An 18,439-nucleotide genomic window follows, 5' to 3' on the forward strand; every position below is an offset into this window, starting at 1 on the left:
TGCCAAACACATGAGCTTTTGGGGGGCACCTCACATCTAACCCATAAAAGGCCTCTTAGCTTCCAGGGTCTGGGCTGGGCTCTACATGGTGCCCTAGGCATAATGGCTCAAGGTATCATTGAAGGTTTCATATCCAGAGCAGCTTCAGAGCTTCACCCTCTTCTCAGATCTCCTTCCATCCACCAGTTCTCTGTAGAAAATTTCAGGAAAAAAGGCTGGAGTGAAGCCAGAGAGGTGAGGGGCTGCCATTCTTTGGAGTTTAAAATTATCCAGAAGCAAGGAGAATTCTTATCCTGCTGACTTCTCCACCTGAACATAGCAGACTGCAAAAGGATGAGAGATTTAACCCTGCTTTTCCGGACAGATAATATGTTCCTGTAAAAACCCTGGCATGGGGTGGACTTTACAACAGGCACATTTGAAGCAGGTGGTGCTTTGGGAAAACGTGGGGGCAAAGACGGAAGGAAACCACCCACCACTTGGTGGGGGAGGGGAGAATGAGATCCTCTTTCCCGGCTCTGTTTTCTTAACAGAAATGCCTCTTTGATACAATACTGTTAAAAAAAAATGAGGTAGCAAAAAAGAACAAGCGCTTTGGTGTGATCCCTAGTGCCACCTCAACAAACAGTATGCAAAGAGGAGTTTCCTTACTCCTTAAAATGAGTAAACTGTGAAAAGTGAGAGGTAATGAATACAGCTTGGCAGGCTATTCTGATCTTAAGTGTATTTTTGATTATTGTTCTTATTAAAACTCTCAGTTATAGCTGAGTTTCTCTTTCTTCCCTTATTTTTGATCCAATTAATGTGCACTTACTGAGTACCTACTGTGTGATAGGCGCAGGGGTCACTGTGGGGATGCAGACAGTGTCCTGTTTAAAGAGGCTAAAAATTGAATTTGGAAACAGGACACGCACACTCGTGTGTACACACACACGTGTGCACTTGCACACACAAGGACAAAAACTCTAGCAAGGAACAGAACTATAAATACCCACCTACCTACCCATTCCTTGGGTGGTGCTAAGAAGAAAACACATGGGTAGCAGTGAGAGGAGACAGATAACACACCAAGGGCAGGCTCGGGAATGAAGCAGAAGGTCTCTTTTAGGAGGTGGCATTTGTCAGAACTCTAAAGGATGATGGGGAGCCAGCCTTGCTAAGCACCATGGGAAGAGCCTCAGGCAGAGGGCTTTGCAGGGCCACTACCCTGAAGACAAGCGGGAGCCAGATGGATTGGTGGATCCCAATCCTTCTTTCTTTAAAATTCATGGCATTTCTGGCCTCTCCATACCCCAGACTATTCTCATTGTCTGTTTTAGTGAGCTTTTTATCAACAGACCTGACAAAAACAAAGTAGAGGAGGAAAGGTTGACTTTGGCTCACAGTTTTGGAGCTCTCAGTCTATAGATGGTCAATGCCTTAGCTCTGGGCCCAATATGAGGCAGAACATCATGGCAGAAGGGCATGGTGGAGGGGCAGGGTGGAGGAAAGCTGCTGGGGACATGGCAACAAAGAAGCAGAGAGAAGCTCACCAGGACAAAATATAAACCCCAAAGGCATGCCCCTAGTACCTACCTCCACCAGCCATACCCTACCCACCTACAGATACTGCCCAGTGAATCCACATCAGTGGATTAATCCATGGATTAGGTCACAACTCCCATAATCTAATCATTTTACCTCTGAATGTTCTTGGGTTTTCTCACATGGGGAGCTTTCTGGGGATACTACATATCCGAACCTTAATAGTATCTGAACCTTTATTCCTCCTCATCCCCATCCCACCCCTGTTCATTGGTCCCATTTTGCTTTCAAGATTGTGGATTTGCTGGAGAACCTCTCCCCCTCCCCTGCTCTCCCTTGTGGTTTTTTCTTTACCTTATTTTTATAAGTAAATTCTTGTATTAGCGGAATATTCTCTGGCCTGCCTCCACCCCTGACTTGCATCTCCTTCCTTTCAGACTATTCTCATTGTCCTCCTTGATCCAGGACCTATCTTTAGAATTTCATCTCACCTCAACATTCTAAAGAAAGAGGTCTCCCAAATGTCACCAGGAACCAGCCGAGTATCGAGCTCAATGATCCTTGAGCATCCTCCTCGAGGGCCTGCCTGCAAGGAGCACTCGCCTTTCTTGCTCCCAGCTCTGGCCTCTCACTTCTTTAACTATTCTTCTCCATAGTTTCTGCTTCCAACTCTTTGAATGAGAGCAAAGACCAAGGCGTAACATCGAAGCTTTTGCTATTATAGGGACTTTGTCTACATTAACTGCTTCAACAACTATCTCTCCAAAAAGTGGCTTCAGGAATTCAGGCATTATTGATAGTCCCAAGAGTGTTGGAGGGTTGTCATTCTTTTGTGTAACCACAATACCCTAACTCTCTCTGCCTTTCCATTGATAGATACCACACTGGCCCAGACTCTGGGTGATGTGGGTGGTCTTCCTAGTTTCTGCCCTTACTAGTAACTTGAGCCTTTTCTGCTCATGGCTTATTCAAATCATTTCTAGGGTTCAAATTGTCCATAGCAGCTTGTCTTAAGCACACATTGCTTCCCTTAAGAATCTTTTCAAATTTATGAATCTTCTAATGCATAAATTAGAAGAAAAATGCCTATAGTTTCCAAGAGTTCATGGATCACCTGAAACTTCATTAGAGACCATTTAGAAGTCTTCATACCCAAAGTTAAACCAAAAACATCTCCCCAAATCCAAGTTTTTTTAGCACCTGACATCCTGGCTTGGAGTCCTCTTCCTGTCTTCTTTTCCTCCACCTCAAGGTCCTTTCAGACCTCTCTTGCCACAAACACAAGAGCAGCTCCCTGTCCACAGGTAATTCCTTGGTTCTGGTCATTCTTCCTACCTGGATCACCAGCTTCATTCTTTCCCCAGATAAGTCCTTGGACCCTTTCTTCAACTCCCAGCCTGATTTCACTTATTCTAGAAGTATCCCTGTAGTTCAAAGTCCCCAGTGGGGGCTCTTGCTTGGAGGGCCTGTAGTACAAATGACCAGAACTCTGAGCACAAACTTATCATTTTTTGTTTTCATTAAATGGCAATTTCACACAGAGGCCGGGGACCACTACTAGGCTGACACACCAGACACACAAGATATTTGCTGGTGATGATGCACTTTCCTGATAGCTAAATGAACAAGGCTTCCCCAGTCACCAAGCTTAGCTATGTTTGATAATAGCTTTGCTACATCTAGTTACACACACTCATGTGCTTTTCTAAAACATGGTGTATTGTGCATAATTTATCCAGAACACCAATCTTGCTGTAATATAATGATTCTCTAAGCAGTTCTCAGTGGTGGGGGAATAACAATGCTAGTGACCCCCTCTTGCAAATTTATCAAGTGGTCTCACAGAGATGTGAGAATATCAGATGTGAGAATATCCTGACCTGAAGCAGATGTTAGGCATGTTTGTCTTTCCTCTTCACTTTTAGTACTCGGGTAGAGCAGGTGGTAGGTGAAAATAGACTAGTACCTATTTATTGCCCTGGTCTAAAATGACAGGGCAAGGAATTTAGTGGCATTGCAAGAGGATGAGTTATTTCCAGTGAATTTAGACCCCACTCCACAGGGAGGCTCACTGGGATGGTGACCCAGTGAAGAGGCATCAGAGCTGGAGAAGACCTGCGGGAATGTCTAAGCTATGTTTTACAGATGGGGAAACTGAGGCCCAGAGAGGTAAAGGGCTGCTGACCCTTTTGGTTGTGACAAGTCCACAACCAAAGCCCAGAGCTCTGTTCTCTCCCCTCCAGACACATACCTCACCATCACACAAAGACTCTGTCCCCAGCAGACTGCATTTTCCTCGAGCACCCCACTGTGCAGTATCCGTCTTTGAGTGTCCCAAATCCACAGGGCTTGTGGGCACCTGAGTGTAGGGAAGCAGATGCTTATCACTCACACAACTTTGTCATGATGGCATGAAGCTCAGGGCAATTGTCACAGAAACCAGTACTGGGAGCTCTCCTGACGCCTTCCTCCAGGGGCACCACAAGTGCCCTCTAAGACTGCTGTTTCCACCCCTAATCAGGAACAAATTGGTTTTTCCAGCAGACTGGATCATGCCCCATTGTCTGTGCTGGTTTTGCTGAAATGCTGGTTTGGGAAATAGTTACTGAGCATTTACAGAAGCCAAGCATTGGATCTACAAAGATGAACAGGACAGAAACGGATCCTTCCCTTGTATAAAACCATCTAGTGGAAGATGGAGAGAGAGAGAGAGAGAGAGAGAGAGAGAATATGAAAACAAAAACAGCACCACTCATCCAGACAGAACGAGGCTAATCGCTAATCTCCACCTATTTCCAAGACAGAAAATAAAAACAACACTGCACAATGCAACTCTGATGAAGACTAAAAATCTAAAAGTCAACACATCTTACTTTATTTTATCTCAATTGATCTCAACTCCCAAATGTCTGAGCTTCAAAAGGTAAGATTAGGTACCATTAAGCCAGCCGGGCTAGCATTGATTTAAAAACCCTCTTCCATGCTACAGGACTGAGGAGGTTGCAGACCCTTATTAATCTCCCTGTTATCAGCTAGATCGCAGCCTGCCAGGAGCCAGCAAGCCTGATTCCCAATTCTGGCCACATCCCTCCAGTCCTTTGGTTTCTGTGTATGAAGCCTGTATGTGATCATGAATCAGCCTGCCAGGAATACTTACTTAAACAGTGGGCTGGTCTTTCTTCAGGGAATCGGGGAAGGGAAAGTGGGCTTCATGTATAAATAAGACGGAACTCCATGGATCTCAAATCAGACCATTGCTGGGAGCCAGACAATGCCCCATAACAATTTCTTCTCTTTGGCCGTGAAGAGAAATATGTAAATGATCCCCCAATATAAGGGGTCTTTCTTAGCCTTCCTAAGGAACTAACTCTCCTTGTTTCCTAGCTTTTCCTCCTTTCTTTCCTTGGTTTTCTAGATGAGCATCTACTATCTGCCTGCAAGGAACTGGAAGCCCAATATGGCACACATCTGAAATGGTACTAGCTCTTGGTGAGCTACAGTCTAGTGGGCAGAAAGACCCCATGCAACAAATCAGCAGTGCCCAAGAGAAGGGTGGCACTCCAGAAGAATGTAAGATAGGGGTCTGACCTGGTGGTGTGGCAGGGTGTGGAGGTCCTTTTGGACCTAAATCATCCTTTCCTTTTGGCAGGATGATTTAGGCCCACTTGCCTCCTGGAGGGGTGTTGGCACACTCCATCTAAATCACCCACAAGATTGTTTCATTGGAGGATTCTTTTGTTGTATATTGAAAAATTTTCCAAAGAACAGTGATCAACCGATTCTGTAACTTGGTACCTTTTTGGAGGATTAACTCCAACAATAATTCCACTCTCCACAGAAGTTTTGCAAGGCGTGTTATGGCATTGCTACCATCAGAGTGGACAGGATCCTGGGAAAAGAGATAGCCTGGCCCATCTGTGCATGAACTTCATTCATTTTCTCACTCTACCTTCCTGGGTTTTGCTAGCTCAACTTTATTGATTTAATACTTGTCTTTAAATTGACTCACTTAAAAACTTAAATTAATCTATCACAAAGGCATCTTTATATCACGACCATAAATAGAATACCAATATCCCTTGCCCTAAATAGAAGGTAATAGCAAGAATAAATACAATTAAATTCTTGGCTGCCAGCCTACCCAGAGGCTCCTTTCTATCTGGAAGAGCAGATGGGTTTTAAAAGGCTCCCCTATACTCCTTCCATCTCCCCCAAAGGTCTCCCCACTCAATTCCTTAGCTTTGTAGAACTGACGGTGGAGTCTGGACAGGCCACCAGACCCACTCAGGAGCCCCCAGAAGTCTGGGGATCTGTTGTCGTGTGTGCCAACTGTGAAGTGAGGCCATTTTCTGTGTGAATGATCACAGCCCAGCCGGCTCACAAGGATGTTTAATGACACAGCCAAGGAGTTCTTTGCTGCCCAGATTCTCTAGAAATTTCCATCAGGTGCTGCAAACCTGGGTCAAGGCTGTTTCTGGACACACTTCAGCCTCTTTAGACTCATTTAGTAAAAAAGTTCAACCCTTGGTTAAAATTTCTCCTTGTCTTATAAAACTTCATGGCTCTAGTCTCATTTTGGAGGATAAAGTTAGGGAGCAGGTTAGTCCACATGGCTAAACCCCAGCATTTAGGAACACAGGCAGCTAGACCTCAAAAACATTCAGGAACTTTCTCTGTGTTTATGAAGCAGTTTCTTTCCGTAAGTCTGAGTTTGCCTGTCCATAAAAGGGGTTTCACACATTAAGAATAAATGTGAAAAAAAAAAAAAAAACAGATGTGGTGGCACATACCTGTAATCCCAGCAATTTAGGAGGCTAAGGAAGGAGGATCATTAAGTTCAAGGTCAGCCTCAGAAACTTAGCAAGACACTGTCTCAAAATAAAAAATAGAAAGGACTGGGGATGTGGCTCAGTGGTAAAGTGCCCCTGGGTTCAATCCCTAATACCTAAATAAATAAATGTGTGAAGTAATATCTGAAGAGCTCCTGAGGCACACATGGGAACCCCACAGGCTGTAATCAGAGTGATTATTCATTTTTCTGACATCCATTTGAGGGTCACTCGAGGACAACTCTGTGGTGGGCAATAGAGATACAAGAACAAGTTTTCCCTGGTGAAAAGGGCCAGGGTCACTGACCGGGGCAGGGGTGCTGCTGAAGGCAGGGAAAGCAATTACCGTCATGTGTCATCTGATAATGGGAATATGTCTTGAGAAAGGCATCACTGGGAGACTTTGTCATCATGTGAACATCAGCGCATACTCACAAACCTTGATGGTGTAGCCCGCAGATGCTGTATGTTCTAGTCTCTCGGTCCTAGGTTACAAACCTGTACAGCATGCTACTGTCCTGAATACTATAAGCATCTGTAACATAACGGTGTATATCTAAACATAGAAAAGGTATGCAAAAGATCTAGGTGATAAGAATTTTTCAGCTTCTACAGTAATCTTATGGGAACACCATGGGGTATACAGTATGGGGTTCAGGAAAACGTCATATGTGGTGCATGACTGCATTCCCGCCAGCAGGATGTGCATACATATTGCCTGGGATCTTGTTACAATGCAGATTCTGACTCTGCAGACCTTGTTCTGGGATAAGGCATGAGATCCAGCATGTCTACAAAACCACAGGTCACCCATGCTGCTGGTCTGAGGACCACACTTTGAGTGAGAAGCCTCTGTCCCAGTGGTCATCAAGGTGTGGCCCTCAAAAGGCCCAGCCATATTAGCATCACCTGGAACTTGTTCCAGATGCAACTTCTGGGGGCGATTCTGGTGCTCTTTCTAGCTTGAGAGCCATCTTAGGGACTTCATGCCTTTTGGAGTCCACATCCCCTTCTCATGCCTGCCCTCTTGCAGGAACTGTGCAGCTTGAACCTCAAAGGATCCCAGCTTTTCCCAGAATTAGCATCCTGAGATTCTCTTTTCAGGTTCAATCTTGAGCCCCAAATGGTTTTGAGGCTACCCTCTGTGGGTGACATGGAAAGGGACAGTGGGAAGGCAGACTTAGGGGTGGAGGGTCTGGTCAGCACTGGCCTGGGCCTCCCTGTCTCCTCCCCCTTCATTCTGTGCTTTTAGGCTTTTATGAGAACTCATGCTCCCTCAGCCCCACCAAATTTAAGCAGGCCGGCCAGCAATTACTTACAGAGTGACCACAAAAAAGTACATGTTTGCACTTTCCACAGTCCTAAATCCCGGGTGATGGGTATTTGGGCCCTCTCCAGTAAGTGGATACAAACAACACAAAGTAATCGTGTTCTGTGTCTCTGTCACTCCCTCTTTGTCTCCCTCCATTCCCTCTCTACCATATTATTTAAAAAATTAAATAATACTCACATTGATGTTGCTTTGTTAAACCACAACTGTGCTCTCAAATCCACACATCTCGAGTGCCCAGCGGGCATTCTTCTGGCTGCTTTTTCATTTGTGTGTGTTTTTAAAAACTGTAGCAAAATACACATAACTTAAAATCTACTATCTTACACATTATGAAGTGTGTGGTCCTGTGGAGTTAAGTACATGCATGTTGTTGTGTGGCCATGGCCACTATTCATCTCCAGAACTCTCTTCGTCTTGCAAAACTGAAGCTTTATACCCATTTAACACTAGCTCCCCAGCCCCTCTTTCCACCAGCCCTGGCAACCGTCATTCCATTTTCTGTCTCTGTGAATTTGACTCCTCAAGGTACCTCATGCAACTGGAATGATATCTTATTTGTCCTTTGTGCCTGGCTTTTTTCACTTAGCATAATGTCCTCAAGGCTCATCCCTGCTATAGCGTGTGTCAGAATCTCCTTCGTTTTTAAGGCTGAATAATAACCCATTGTATCTATAGACCACATTTCGCTTACCCATTCATCTGTTAAAGGACGCTTGGGTTGCTCCCACCTTTTGGTTATCGTGAGTGATGCTGCTGTTGGAATCTCTGTTTTCAATTATTTTTGGATATATATATACCCAGAGATAGGATTGCTGGGTTAAATGGTATATCAATATTACACAGTTTTTAAAGGAACTATTTTCCAGAGTAGGACCATTTTATATTCCCATTATTTGTGTTTTATTGAATCCTCAGAGCACTGAGTTGGATACTATTAATCCATCACGCGGATTAGGAAACTGAGGTTCAGAAAGGTGAGACACACAAGGAGATTAGAGCTGTGATCTTCCAATAGGAGCTCCCAGCTGCTCCCGAGGTGAGGTCCAATGTCCTGAATCATGAGCAGTCAGTAGGTTTCTAGGGAGAACTTAGTCCTCAGAGATGGAAGTCAGGCCTCAGGATGACAGTGGGAAAGGCATGTGTGAAGACCTGACTCATTCTGACACTGCTGGGGGTCAGAGCTGGGGTGGGCAGCACTGGCAGTCTGAGGGAGGGGCTGTGGGGACTGAGATGGGTCCATTACCAAGGCTGGTCATCATGGGTCCTTCTTTGGGAAGCTGTCTGCACACCCAGGCCCGGACAGAGCACGGTGGTAGCTTCTCTCTTGCCCTTCTCTTTGCCTTCTCTTGGGAACTAAACGTTTTGATTAGGGCACAGTTTGAGCATCATCCAGAATCCATTTAAAGTCAAGTCACTAAATTCGGGGAACCTCAGAGGTGCAGTAGGAGCAGTTCCTTTTCTGCTTATAGGAATTAGCCAACAGAAGTCACTGCCCTATCCATTTACCAGCTCATTTTCTCTAGACATCTTTTGCCTCCCACCTTCATTATTTAGGTATGCGGCATTTACCAAGAAAGAAGGTGTGAATTACACTGGGTATCACTCTTCTGAGTGCAGCCAATGTTCTCATTCTAGAAATCAGAGATGAGGAAACCTAACAGCGAGCACTTGTGCTTCACCGGCAGAGTCCAGGTGCGTCTGCCCTTTCCTCCCCATCGCGGCTGCCATTGGGTTGGGAGGCCATCTCTCCTCTGTGTGAGGCTTCTCTATAGTTTCTAACGTTCCTAGCATCCTTTTACAAACTCTGTGTGGTACAGAGAATGGAACAGAATATAGGGAGTCCAGAGGGGTATCCAAAACCCTTCAGTACAAAAAGCAGTTAAGAGCAGTACGCCCTGGGCTGGCAAATCTGGTTGGAATCCCAACTCCTCCTTTACTAGCTGTGTGACCTTAGCAAGTCCTGGACCTCTCTGAGCTTCCATTTCCTAGTCTGCAAGTGGGCAAACAGTGTGGGCGGCAGGATTAAGTGAGATGACTGGCGTGAGCTCTCAGCAGAATGTTGTCAGACTGTAGGAAATGGGACCCCCTGGATGAAGCCCATCCCCCACCCATGGGACTTCCTTCCTTTCTTCTTTCCTCACCAGGCTCCGCTGGCCTGGAGAAGTGGACAGCACCAGCCCTTCTGTTTTTCCCCAGAAAAATATTCCTCCAGGCCTTAATCATGTGTGTTGTTTTTCTCTTCTCTCAATGTGTGTCTTTCTCTCTGGTAATAAGATGGTCAAACAAATGCCACGCTCCAGAGCCACTCTGATGAGACTTGCTGGAGGCAAGGAGGTGGCTGGAGGAGAGGCAGGGGCAGAGTGGTGTCCCCCCCCCCCATTCCACATTAAGGTGTTTCAGAGCTGGCATCTCCAAATTGTATTGATCTTTCCAGCTGCCATATCCCATTACAGCCTGGCATACTGTCCCTGAACTTCTCCTTCAGCTCTGCTGCATCCCAGGTTCCTCTCTCCCAAGGACCACTGCATTTCCAAGGTTTATTTTTTGGAAATATGAGCACTTATATTTTCCCTAGTGCATGTCACTTAATATATCATTTTTGGATAGTTCTCTTTGTTCTCCGGAGCCTTGGTTCAAATCCTAGTCCTGACCTTATTAGCTACTGTAATTTTGGCCAAGTTATTTAACTGCTCTGTGCCTCAGTTTCCTCATCTGCATAATAGAGATAATAACCTCACTGGATTATTGGGAGGATTACAGGTACAAATATGGCTGGTGTGCTTAGAATATCATTAGGCATGTAGCAGACACAAAAATAACTTGTAATTCTCGCCTGGCATCAGCCTCCCTAGCAGAGAACTGTGAAGAGTGTGGCTGTGTCTCCCAAAGTGACCCCTCAGTGGATCCTGTATACCCAGATCTCAGACTATTAGATTTCAACAACCAGTAACATTTCCAAAATCTTGGGACTGGGAGTCATGGGTTACCAACCTCTTCAGCCAAAGAAAAATATGATAGATTAAAAGAAAGGTCATCATAGTATCCAAAAGGAAAGAAAGAACAATGTCTCAGAATATAACAGTTCTTCTCTGCAATGACAGCAAGCAACTATGGTCTTGACTACATTGTGCCTTTTCTTCTTTCTTTCTCTTTTCCTTTTGGATCGCCACCTGTCTGCACATCAGCATTTGGGAGCCACTGACCTGGGGATCGGTTCAGCCACCAACTGAAAGGCTTCAGAAGGTGGAATTGCGGCCCTGATCCGTTAAGAAAGGACTAGGAAACAGAGCGGAGTCCTTCTGGGTTCCTCCAATCACAAGAAAGTGCTGGGGAAACCCCTTGACAGAGAGGAATGTCACTGTTGCTGAGCAGTTCTGGAATAGCAGTGCACACCCACACAGCAAGGCGGGACCCTGGATTCCCAGGGGAAGGAATCAGGCCCCTAGTGCTCTCAAGTTTGTCGGGAGGAGCCACACCTGCCAATGTGTCCACTCCTGTGGTGTCAGGGCTGCTGTTTTCTCTGGTTGGAGTCCTTCTCCCAGCACCACCATGAAGTCAGTGACTGCTGAAGCTGAGAAAACGCTGGGACAAACAGGTCCTGTCAGGACACCCGGCCGCTTCCTAGCTGGGTGAGGAATTACAGGCGACTGGGGAGAATTTAAAACCAGCCCAGCTGCCACCCAGGAGAGTGACTAATCTCAGCACTTAAGGACAAGCCTCAGCACCAGAGAGACAGCAAGCAAGCCCTGGACTGGCAGTCATCAGCCACAGGGGACCGTGCCTCACCCTGGTATGTCTCTCTGGAGGGACCTGTCCCCACTCCCTGGCAGGAGACAGCCACCTGACTCACCCGGCTGGCGGCGTTCATGTCCGGTGCATCCTGCCATCTGTCTGCGTAACTCATTTTTGTTTGAGGCAGCTGAGAGATCTGATCCTGCCGGGCTTATCTAGGATCCACACGGCTGCCCCAAGTCTTGACCCCCTCATCACGATTCTCTGGTTTGACCAGTGTTTTAAAATAAAAACCCCACTTTGAAGTGTTTAATAAAGAGCATCTCGTCTCGGAGATGACATATGTCCACTGCACCGCACTCTTTACCATGTCTCCATTTCCAGCCTCCTTCCTGGGGGCCCAGCCCAGAAACAGCTGGCCCCAAGTTCTGGTTTGCTCTAATGTTGGTATGGAAGCCCCTAAGATGATAAAGGCAGAGCTGGCACTTGCTCTCCTGGCAGAAGGAGAGGCCAGCCACGGTGGCACGCTGGAGAGTGGCAGGGCCTGAAAGTTTTCTCTGGACAGCAAACGGCTGAGCAGAAGCTTGGAATCCGGGTTTCACATCTTTGCCTTTTTATCTGAACTGACAGTAGGCAAACACACCACTGGATGCTCCCCTTTCTCAAAGTAAAAAGGGGTTTTCCTGTCTATTGGCCTGCCCCCACCCCGAGCATTCCAAGACAGTGAACATTGCTGCAGCGAGATGGGTCTCATCTTGGACCCATGGGAAAAGCAGTGGCTCTCTGACCAAGTGGGGGCTGTTTGACTGTTAGTTGAATAATACGAATCTTTAGGAGCTGAGAGGCTGACTGGTTATTTTTTCTATACCCTAAGCCCAAGTTTGTTCATTCAAAAAATATGTTCTGTTCATTGTCTAAACCATACTTATCACCAGCGGATGGGGATTAGGGATGAATAACTGTGGATTCCATATCCATAGGATGCTGGCATGATGTGATGTTAAGGGTGCACATAGGAGGGGTAATCAACTGTCCGAGGAAAGGATGGACTGGGAATGCTCTGCAGAGGAGGTGGTGCTAGACCTTAGTCTTGAAGGAGGAGTCAGTGTGGATAGTGTGGGTTGGGGCGGGAATGGCAGAAAAAATAGTGTGCAAGGAAGGTATTTCAGAAAGGAGAATGAGCATGTGCAAAGGCACAGAGGTATGCAGTCATGGTATTACCTGGAGAAAGGCACCTACTACTGAATGTGTAGAGCCCAGGGAGGCTAAAAGGAAAGCAGAGTGCTAGGTTATGGCTTTGTATGCCTGCTAACAGCAATGAGAGGCTTTCTAGAATTCTACTCTCTCTGAAAAGTATTCATAACTTGCAATTTACAACATTTTCAATTTGTAAAACCTAAACAAGTTTAAAACCTAGCAACCCTGCTTTACAGGGGAAAGAGGCCCTGAGTGCTGAATTGGTTTCTAAGATGGATATCTATTTACAATTTAAATTTGATGCTAGGAACAGTTGGCAACAAAGACTTGGAGCAAGTGAGTTAAAACCAGACCTTTTTTCTCTCCTATTTTATCCTCCAATCATGTTTGTATTGGAGTGAAGTCTACCAAAATGTGGGAGAAAAAAAATGGGCTTCAAAAAAATTGAATTACCTTGAGCAGACATGTCTTCTCCTTGCAGAGGGCCCCGCTGCAACTGCTCAAGGTCATACTCTTTCTTATCCATCAGGACTCACCCACTAAGTGGTGCACCTCACCTCACTCTCATCTGATGGCAGCAGTTGCCACTTGCTCATAGATGTAGTCACAGCTGATGATCAGAGCTAGTCCCTCTGATCTAGTACAGGACTTGACATGCACTAGGAACCCTGGCTGCTAGATGGCATCAAATTTGATGGGTCAGATTCCTTTGTAACAGATGGGTGCCAGAGAGGAATCAGTTGTTAAAGATCTTCACTACCACCCATGCTCCAGGTGTCCAATCACATGGCATGTAGGGGTGTGAAGGCCTGTTCAACTGAAATCAGAATCAGGTTTGAAATGGAATGGGAGATTTCCCTCCTCCACAAGATTCTGCCTCCAGAATCCTGAACTGCCTGCAGAACTCCAAGGTTCTGCCTGTAAGTCTGAGATACACAGGCCCACGGCAGGTGGCCTTGAATGGCAGGATGGGGTAAATGTCATTCTGTCCTCTAACAAGGTGCTGAATTTGGTTGAACCAGATGGACATCTTGGGATGACCAGCCCTGAGTTCTTGTTCAAGTCTCCTTTTTCATCCTCCCTCTTCCTAAGTTACTTAGGGGGGAATTATTAATGCCAGCCCTGCCTTTTAGGAAAACTCTGGGCCTTTGCAAGAATCCCTGGGAGGGAGTTAAGAAGCCCAGGGGAAAAAATGATTCAGAGGACCCAGCAGTCTAGTATGATGGTCAAGGGGATGGGCTTTGATCTCTACTGAGCTAGGGGCAAGCATTTGATTTATCATAAAATAAAGAGAGGTGAAACAATCTCTCTGAGTCTCTGTTTCCTTATTGATAAACTGGGGATAGAAACAGTACTTAGTTTAAAGGGGTTTGGAGAGGATTCAGTTAATTAGCATTTCAAAGTAATTAGCACAGTGCCAGGCACACTGAGTTCAACAAATGGTAGTTTTTGGTGTCACTTGTTACTGGCCATTGCCTAAAGTATAAAACATGTTAGTGTCTATGAAGCACTTGGAATAGCTCTTGGCTCACAGCAAGCACTCAATTTGTGCTAACCATCATTATCACCTTCATCATTGTATGATTGCTATTATTATTATTATTAGCTACTCATTTCTTCTTTAACCAGAGTATTGAAACTCTTTTATGAATTACACTATGGAAACTAGTGCATTGGGTTACAAAAGAAGAGACCTGTACAGACCTGCTTTGCAATCAGGGTGAGATCTTGGATAAGTGATGTTACAGTTTAGGGTCAAGTTAACCCTAACTGATAATAAGAGGGGAGGTTTCCTTGAGAGGAATCCTTCCTAGCCTAGGGAACTTTGAGTCTCAGCCTCGCTTCAGGAGGCTGTGTGTGCCCAACACAGTACCAGATTCCGGGAAGATATTTACCCAACACTGAATGCCTTCTGTGTGCCAGTTCTGGGGATACCACAGTAACACAATGACACCTACTCATGAAGGTTAAACTCAAGACAAAAGCCCAGGGGACAACCAGAAGGACAGTTCAGCTTACAACTTGATCCAACTGATTCTAAAACTTGGGAGCCTACATGTGTTGATCAGGGGCTATTTCACCAAAGCCCCACCCAATTTCTGAATAAGAACTTGAATTTGCTTCCTGGCGCCCTAGCAGAACTCTCTGGGTGCTTTGCAGAGAACCTGTCTTTCTACACTTCCCTTTCTCATTCATCTCAGCTGTATAACAGTAAGAAAATCAGAAGAGGAACTTTCAAAATAATCACTTAGGAAAAGAGATGTATCTCTCAGAAAAAGCTGCTCAAAGAAAGCCTTGCCCCTTGCCACACTGCATATGATTCCTTGGGCAGAACAGGACCTCTAGGGGCACCACATCAAAAGCCTCATTTTATAAGACAGGGAATCAAAAGCTTCAAAAAAAAAAAAAAGTGGATCTCAGTTTTATTCCTCCAGACAATACATACATAATTTGCTTTCTTCTTTCACTTTTCATTCCTTAGTCTTTGGAAATTTTACCCCAAATCTGGTTCCTTCTGTATTCCCTTCCTGCCTAATGGATCACAAGATTCCACTGTCCATTGTCTTCCCGAAACAGCCATTTATTTATTTATTTACTTATACTGGGAATTGAACCAATGGGTGCTCTACCACAGAGCTACATCCCCAGCCATCTCTTACGGAACCATAGTTTCCTTCTAGGGACTGACACTGGCAGGTAATTTGTAATGCTTCTAGCACAGATAAAGAGCAAGTTGGGGAAAGGTGGGCAGGGTTGATGCAACCACATTACAGACTTGAGTAGGATCCAAGGTCTCCTGGAAAGGCATATGGTGAAGAAGATAGAGCCCTGTGACACCCCTCAGTGGCCTCTGAGCCAGAGCACTTACTGGCACTGAGCCCCATTATTCAAAGTTAGGGTGATTCCAAGGATTAATTAAGTGGCTGTGTGCTAAACTGTATTGTAAACAGAGAGAAGATGCTGGTGGATTCTCTCTCATCCACTGTCTCAAATCTTTCCTCTCCCAACCATGGAGAATCCCAGATAGGTCTTTTCCCCTCTGAATTAAACATAGGTATGACCATTTGTGGGTGGGACTTGTGTGTTGGTTCCAATCACATGACCTGTAGAGTACTGGCCCAAGGCATTAGAGTAGGAGAGGGTGGTGTCTCAGCCCTGGGTGATGACTGGCCAAGCCAAGAGTAAGCCTGTAGACTAGAGGCACCAGAGGGAAGGAAGACGCCAAAATTGACCTCCTTGGCAATTTTTTCCTAGGATCATACCAGGCAGGGGTAAGATAAAAAGAAGTAGGGACCATCACATGAAACAAGTCCCAGGGGACACATTCATAGCAGAAGAGCCCTGGGTTTTAAAATATATACTTTATATGCAAATGCCTTTCTTAGCTCAGGCCTTGGGGTTCATTCTTCCATACCCTACTAGAACAACTTGATGTGGAAATGGAGGCTTCACAATACATTTGGCAGGAAAGTGCAACTTAGGTGCAAAGTGATCTCTTAATGCATTTAAAAAATTAAAAGTCCTGGCATGTAGAAAGTATTGCGTAAAAGTTCAGTGAATGGATAAGCAAGGGATGCCTGCATAAAAGTGGTACTTTCTATGTTTTCATTGCAGAACAATGGGAAACTGCTGGTCTTTTCGTTCACATGCTCAAATGTCAGGAGGAGATCTATGCCAGGTAGAGCCCACATCTCAGGCAGAGGCCAGGAAGCCGAGAGGAAGGATCTCCTTTCTACATCTTCTATGAGCTGGATCTTGACCAATTTCCTTTTGGGACCACGTTTTTGAGGTGAAAACTTGGGAAAAGTAACTTGTTTCTGTCTTCTTGTGGGAGCTGGTGGCATGTACAGTATTAACTGAACAACATTTGTGAAAGTTTTCAAAGCTCTTGGGGAAACCCAGAATGGAGAGGAGAAAGAGCCAGACAGAAGGGTTCCTGAGGCACAATGGAATCCACAGAAGGAATTGTGAGGTTGCAGGGATAGATGGGCAGAGGCAGGGAGAAAAGAGAGAGGCAAGTGGCGCCAGCCCCCAGGTTAGGGTCCTTGGGGGCCTTCGCATCTTGGCGTCAAGAAGGCATATCCTTTTTGAGGTGCCTGACAGCGTGGCAGGCCCTCAATTCGTGTTGATAATGAATGAGATATCAAATGGGACAAAGGAGGGGAGCACGCGGTGCGGGACTCGATACCGCGCCTATCTAGGCACTAATCCCACAGAGGAAGGGGCAGACCACCTTCCCAGAGAATACACTTTCTCCCTGTCATGTTGCCTCAAAACCTGGCTGGTTCCTCCCCTGTCCACCTTCCTTTGGAGGATCGAGAGGCTGCGGGGTGGGGCGCGACTCTCAGGCTTTGGGACACACCAGGTGCAGGTGCGTCCCGCGCTGCAAGTGCGCACTCCAGGAAGTCTCTAGCCAAGAGAAGCTGGGGGTCCCCACCTCTGAAGACAACGGGAGAGCCCAGAACAAGCCTGCGCTCCTGGGGGCCCTGAAGCCCACCGGGCGGCAGTACAGACTTTGCTGAAACGTCTGTCTCTGCGCTGCGAGCGCACGGCAACCCCAGGTCGCTGGGGGCTTCTTTGGGGTTGGCAGGCTGAGCTTCTAAAACCAGGCCTGGGTGGGGGTCTCATTCCAGCCCACACACCCCATCTCCAGCGATGCCAAACCCGACGCCCGGATCCAGGGGGGCGGGAGGGGTGTGTGTGTGTGTGTGTCCGTGTGTTCAGGGAACATTCCCCTTCCCGGGAGTAGGTGCAGGGCCCCGCCCTCTGCTCTGGCCCGGGGATCCCCTCCCCCCCGCTCAGACATCCCCGCACGCCCCCTGCCCACTTTGCCAAGGCGAGAAAACGGCCGAGCTGGAGACAAAGAAACTCCTGCCTCCCTCTACTCTCAGCCCCTCCACCCGCCTGAGACACTCCCCGGCGCCCTCCCTCGACCCGGGCGACACTGCGCGCGGACACGCCGGGAAGGGGGCAGGGTGGGCGATCTGCTTCCGCAGGCGGGGAAGCTGGGGGCTGCCCGTGCATCCCGCCTGGGGACACCCCATGGCAGCCGCGCCCGCACCATCCGCTCCCCAAACCGTCCCGGGTCCCTGACAACACCAGCTCAGCCAAAACCGACCCCCGCCTCTCCAACTGAGGGACAGGGGGGCGCGGCGCACACAAAGCGGGATGTGGTGGGGGGCGAAAAGCACGGGGGGGAATAGAGATCCCGCCAGGGCTCGTGGCACTGCCCGGGCGAAGCTATTTACCCGATTTCTTCTTCGATCTCGGAGATGTCTGCGAAGATGAGGAAGACCACGAGCAGGGTGAGCGCGGCCAGCATCCAGCTCCGGAACTGCAGCTGCATGGTGGGTTTACGCCCGCCGGGACCCACGCGGGCCGGCGCGATTCGCAGAGGCTGGAGGGCTCAGCGGCGGGCGCCAGAGCCTCCGCGCGCAACGCGCAGCGGGGCAGACACCCTGCGCTCCGGGCGAGTCCGGGCCGGCAGCGGCGGCGGCGGCGGCAGCGGCAGCGACAGACAGGGGTTGCTCAGGCGAGGCGAGCCCGCTCGCTCTCTCTCGGCTGCTGCCTGCCCCTCCCCTCCCCACCCCTCCCCTCCCTTTCCCCGCCCCGCGCCCCGCTCCGCGCGCAGTTTGACAGCTTTGCTCAGCGCCCCTGCTCTCCTCCTCCCACCAACTCCAACGTCCAGCCGCCTGCCTTTGCTTCTCCCCCTGGCTTCTTTCAGCTCCCGAGGGCGCGAGGATATGGCCAGAGCCTGCCACTCCTAGCCTAGGAAGGCTGGGCTGGGGGCACCGAGTGTGATCGGGTACCGAGCAGAGCTCTG

General features: G+C 47.5%; 1 protein-coding gene across 1 annotated transcript in view; it reads right to left on the reverse strand.

Annotated features, from left to right (window-relative positions):
• Nucleotides 1–18,016, reverse strand: part of St8sia2 (ST8 alpha-N-acetyl-neuraminide alpha-2,8-sialyltransferase 2) — a 67,766-nt gene extending 49,750 nt beyond the window's left edge. The window contains exon 1 of the mRNA XM_046439019.2: nucleotides 17,865–18,016. Coding sequence (XP_046294975.1) covers nucleotides 17,865–17,962 — 98 coding nt within the window. The 5' untranslated portion in view covers nucleotides 17,963–18,016. The remainder of the gene's footprint in view (nucleotides 1–17,864) is intronic.
• Nucleotides 18,017–18,439: the final 423 nt, after the last annotated feature.

The sequence above is a fragment of the Marmota monax genome, unplaced genomic scaffold (genome assembly GCF_021218885.2).
Source record: "Marmota monax isolate L192 unplaced genomic scaffold, Marmota_monax_Labrador192_F-V1.1 WCK01_AAM20220418_F8-fsc00005, whole genome shotgun sequence".
NCBI lineage: Eukaryota > Metazoa > Chordata > Mammalia > Rodentia > Sciuridae > Marmota > Marmota monax.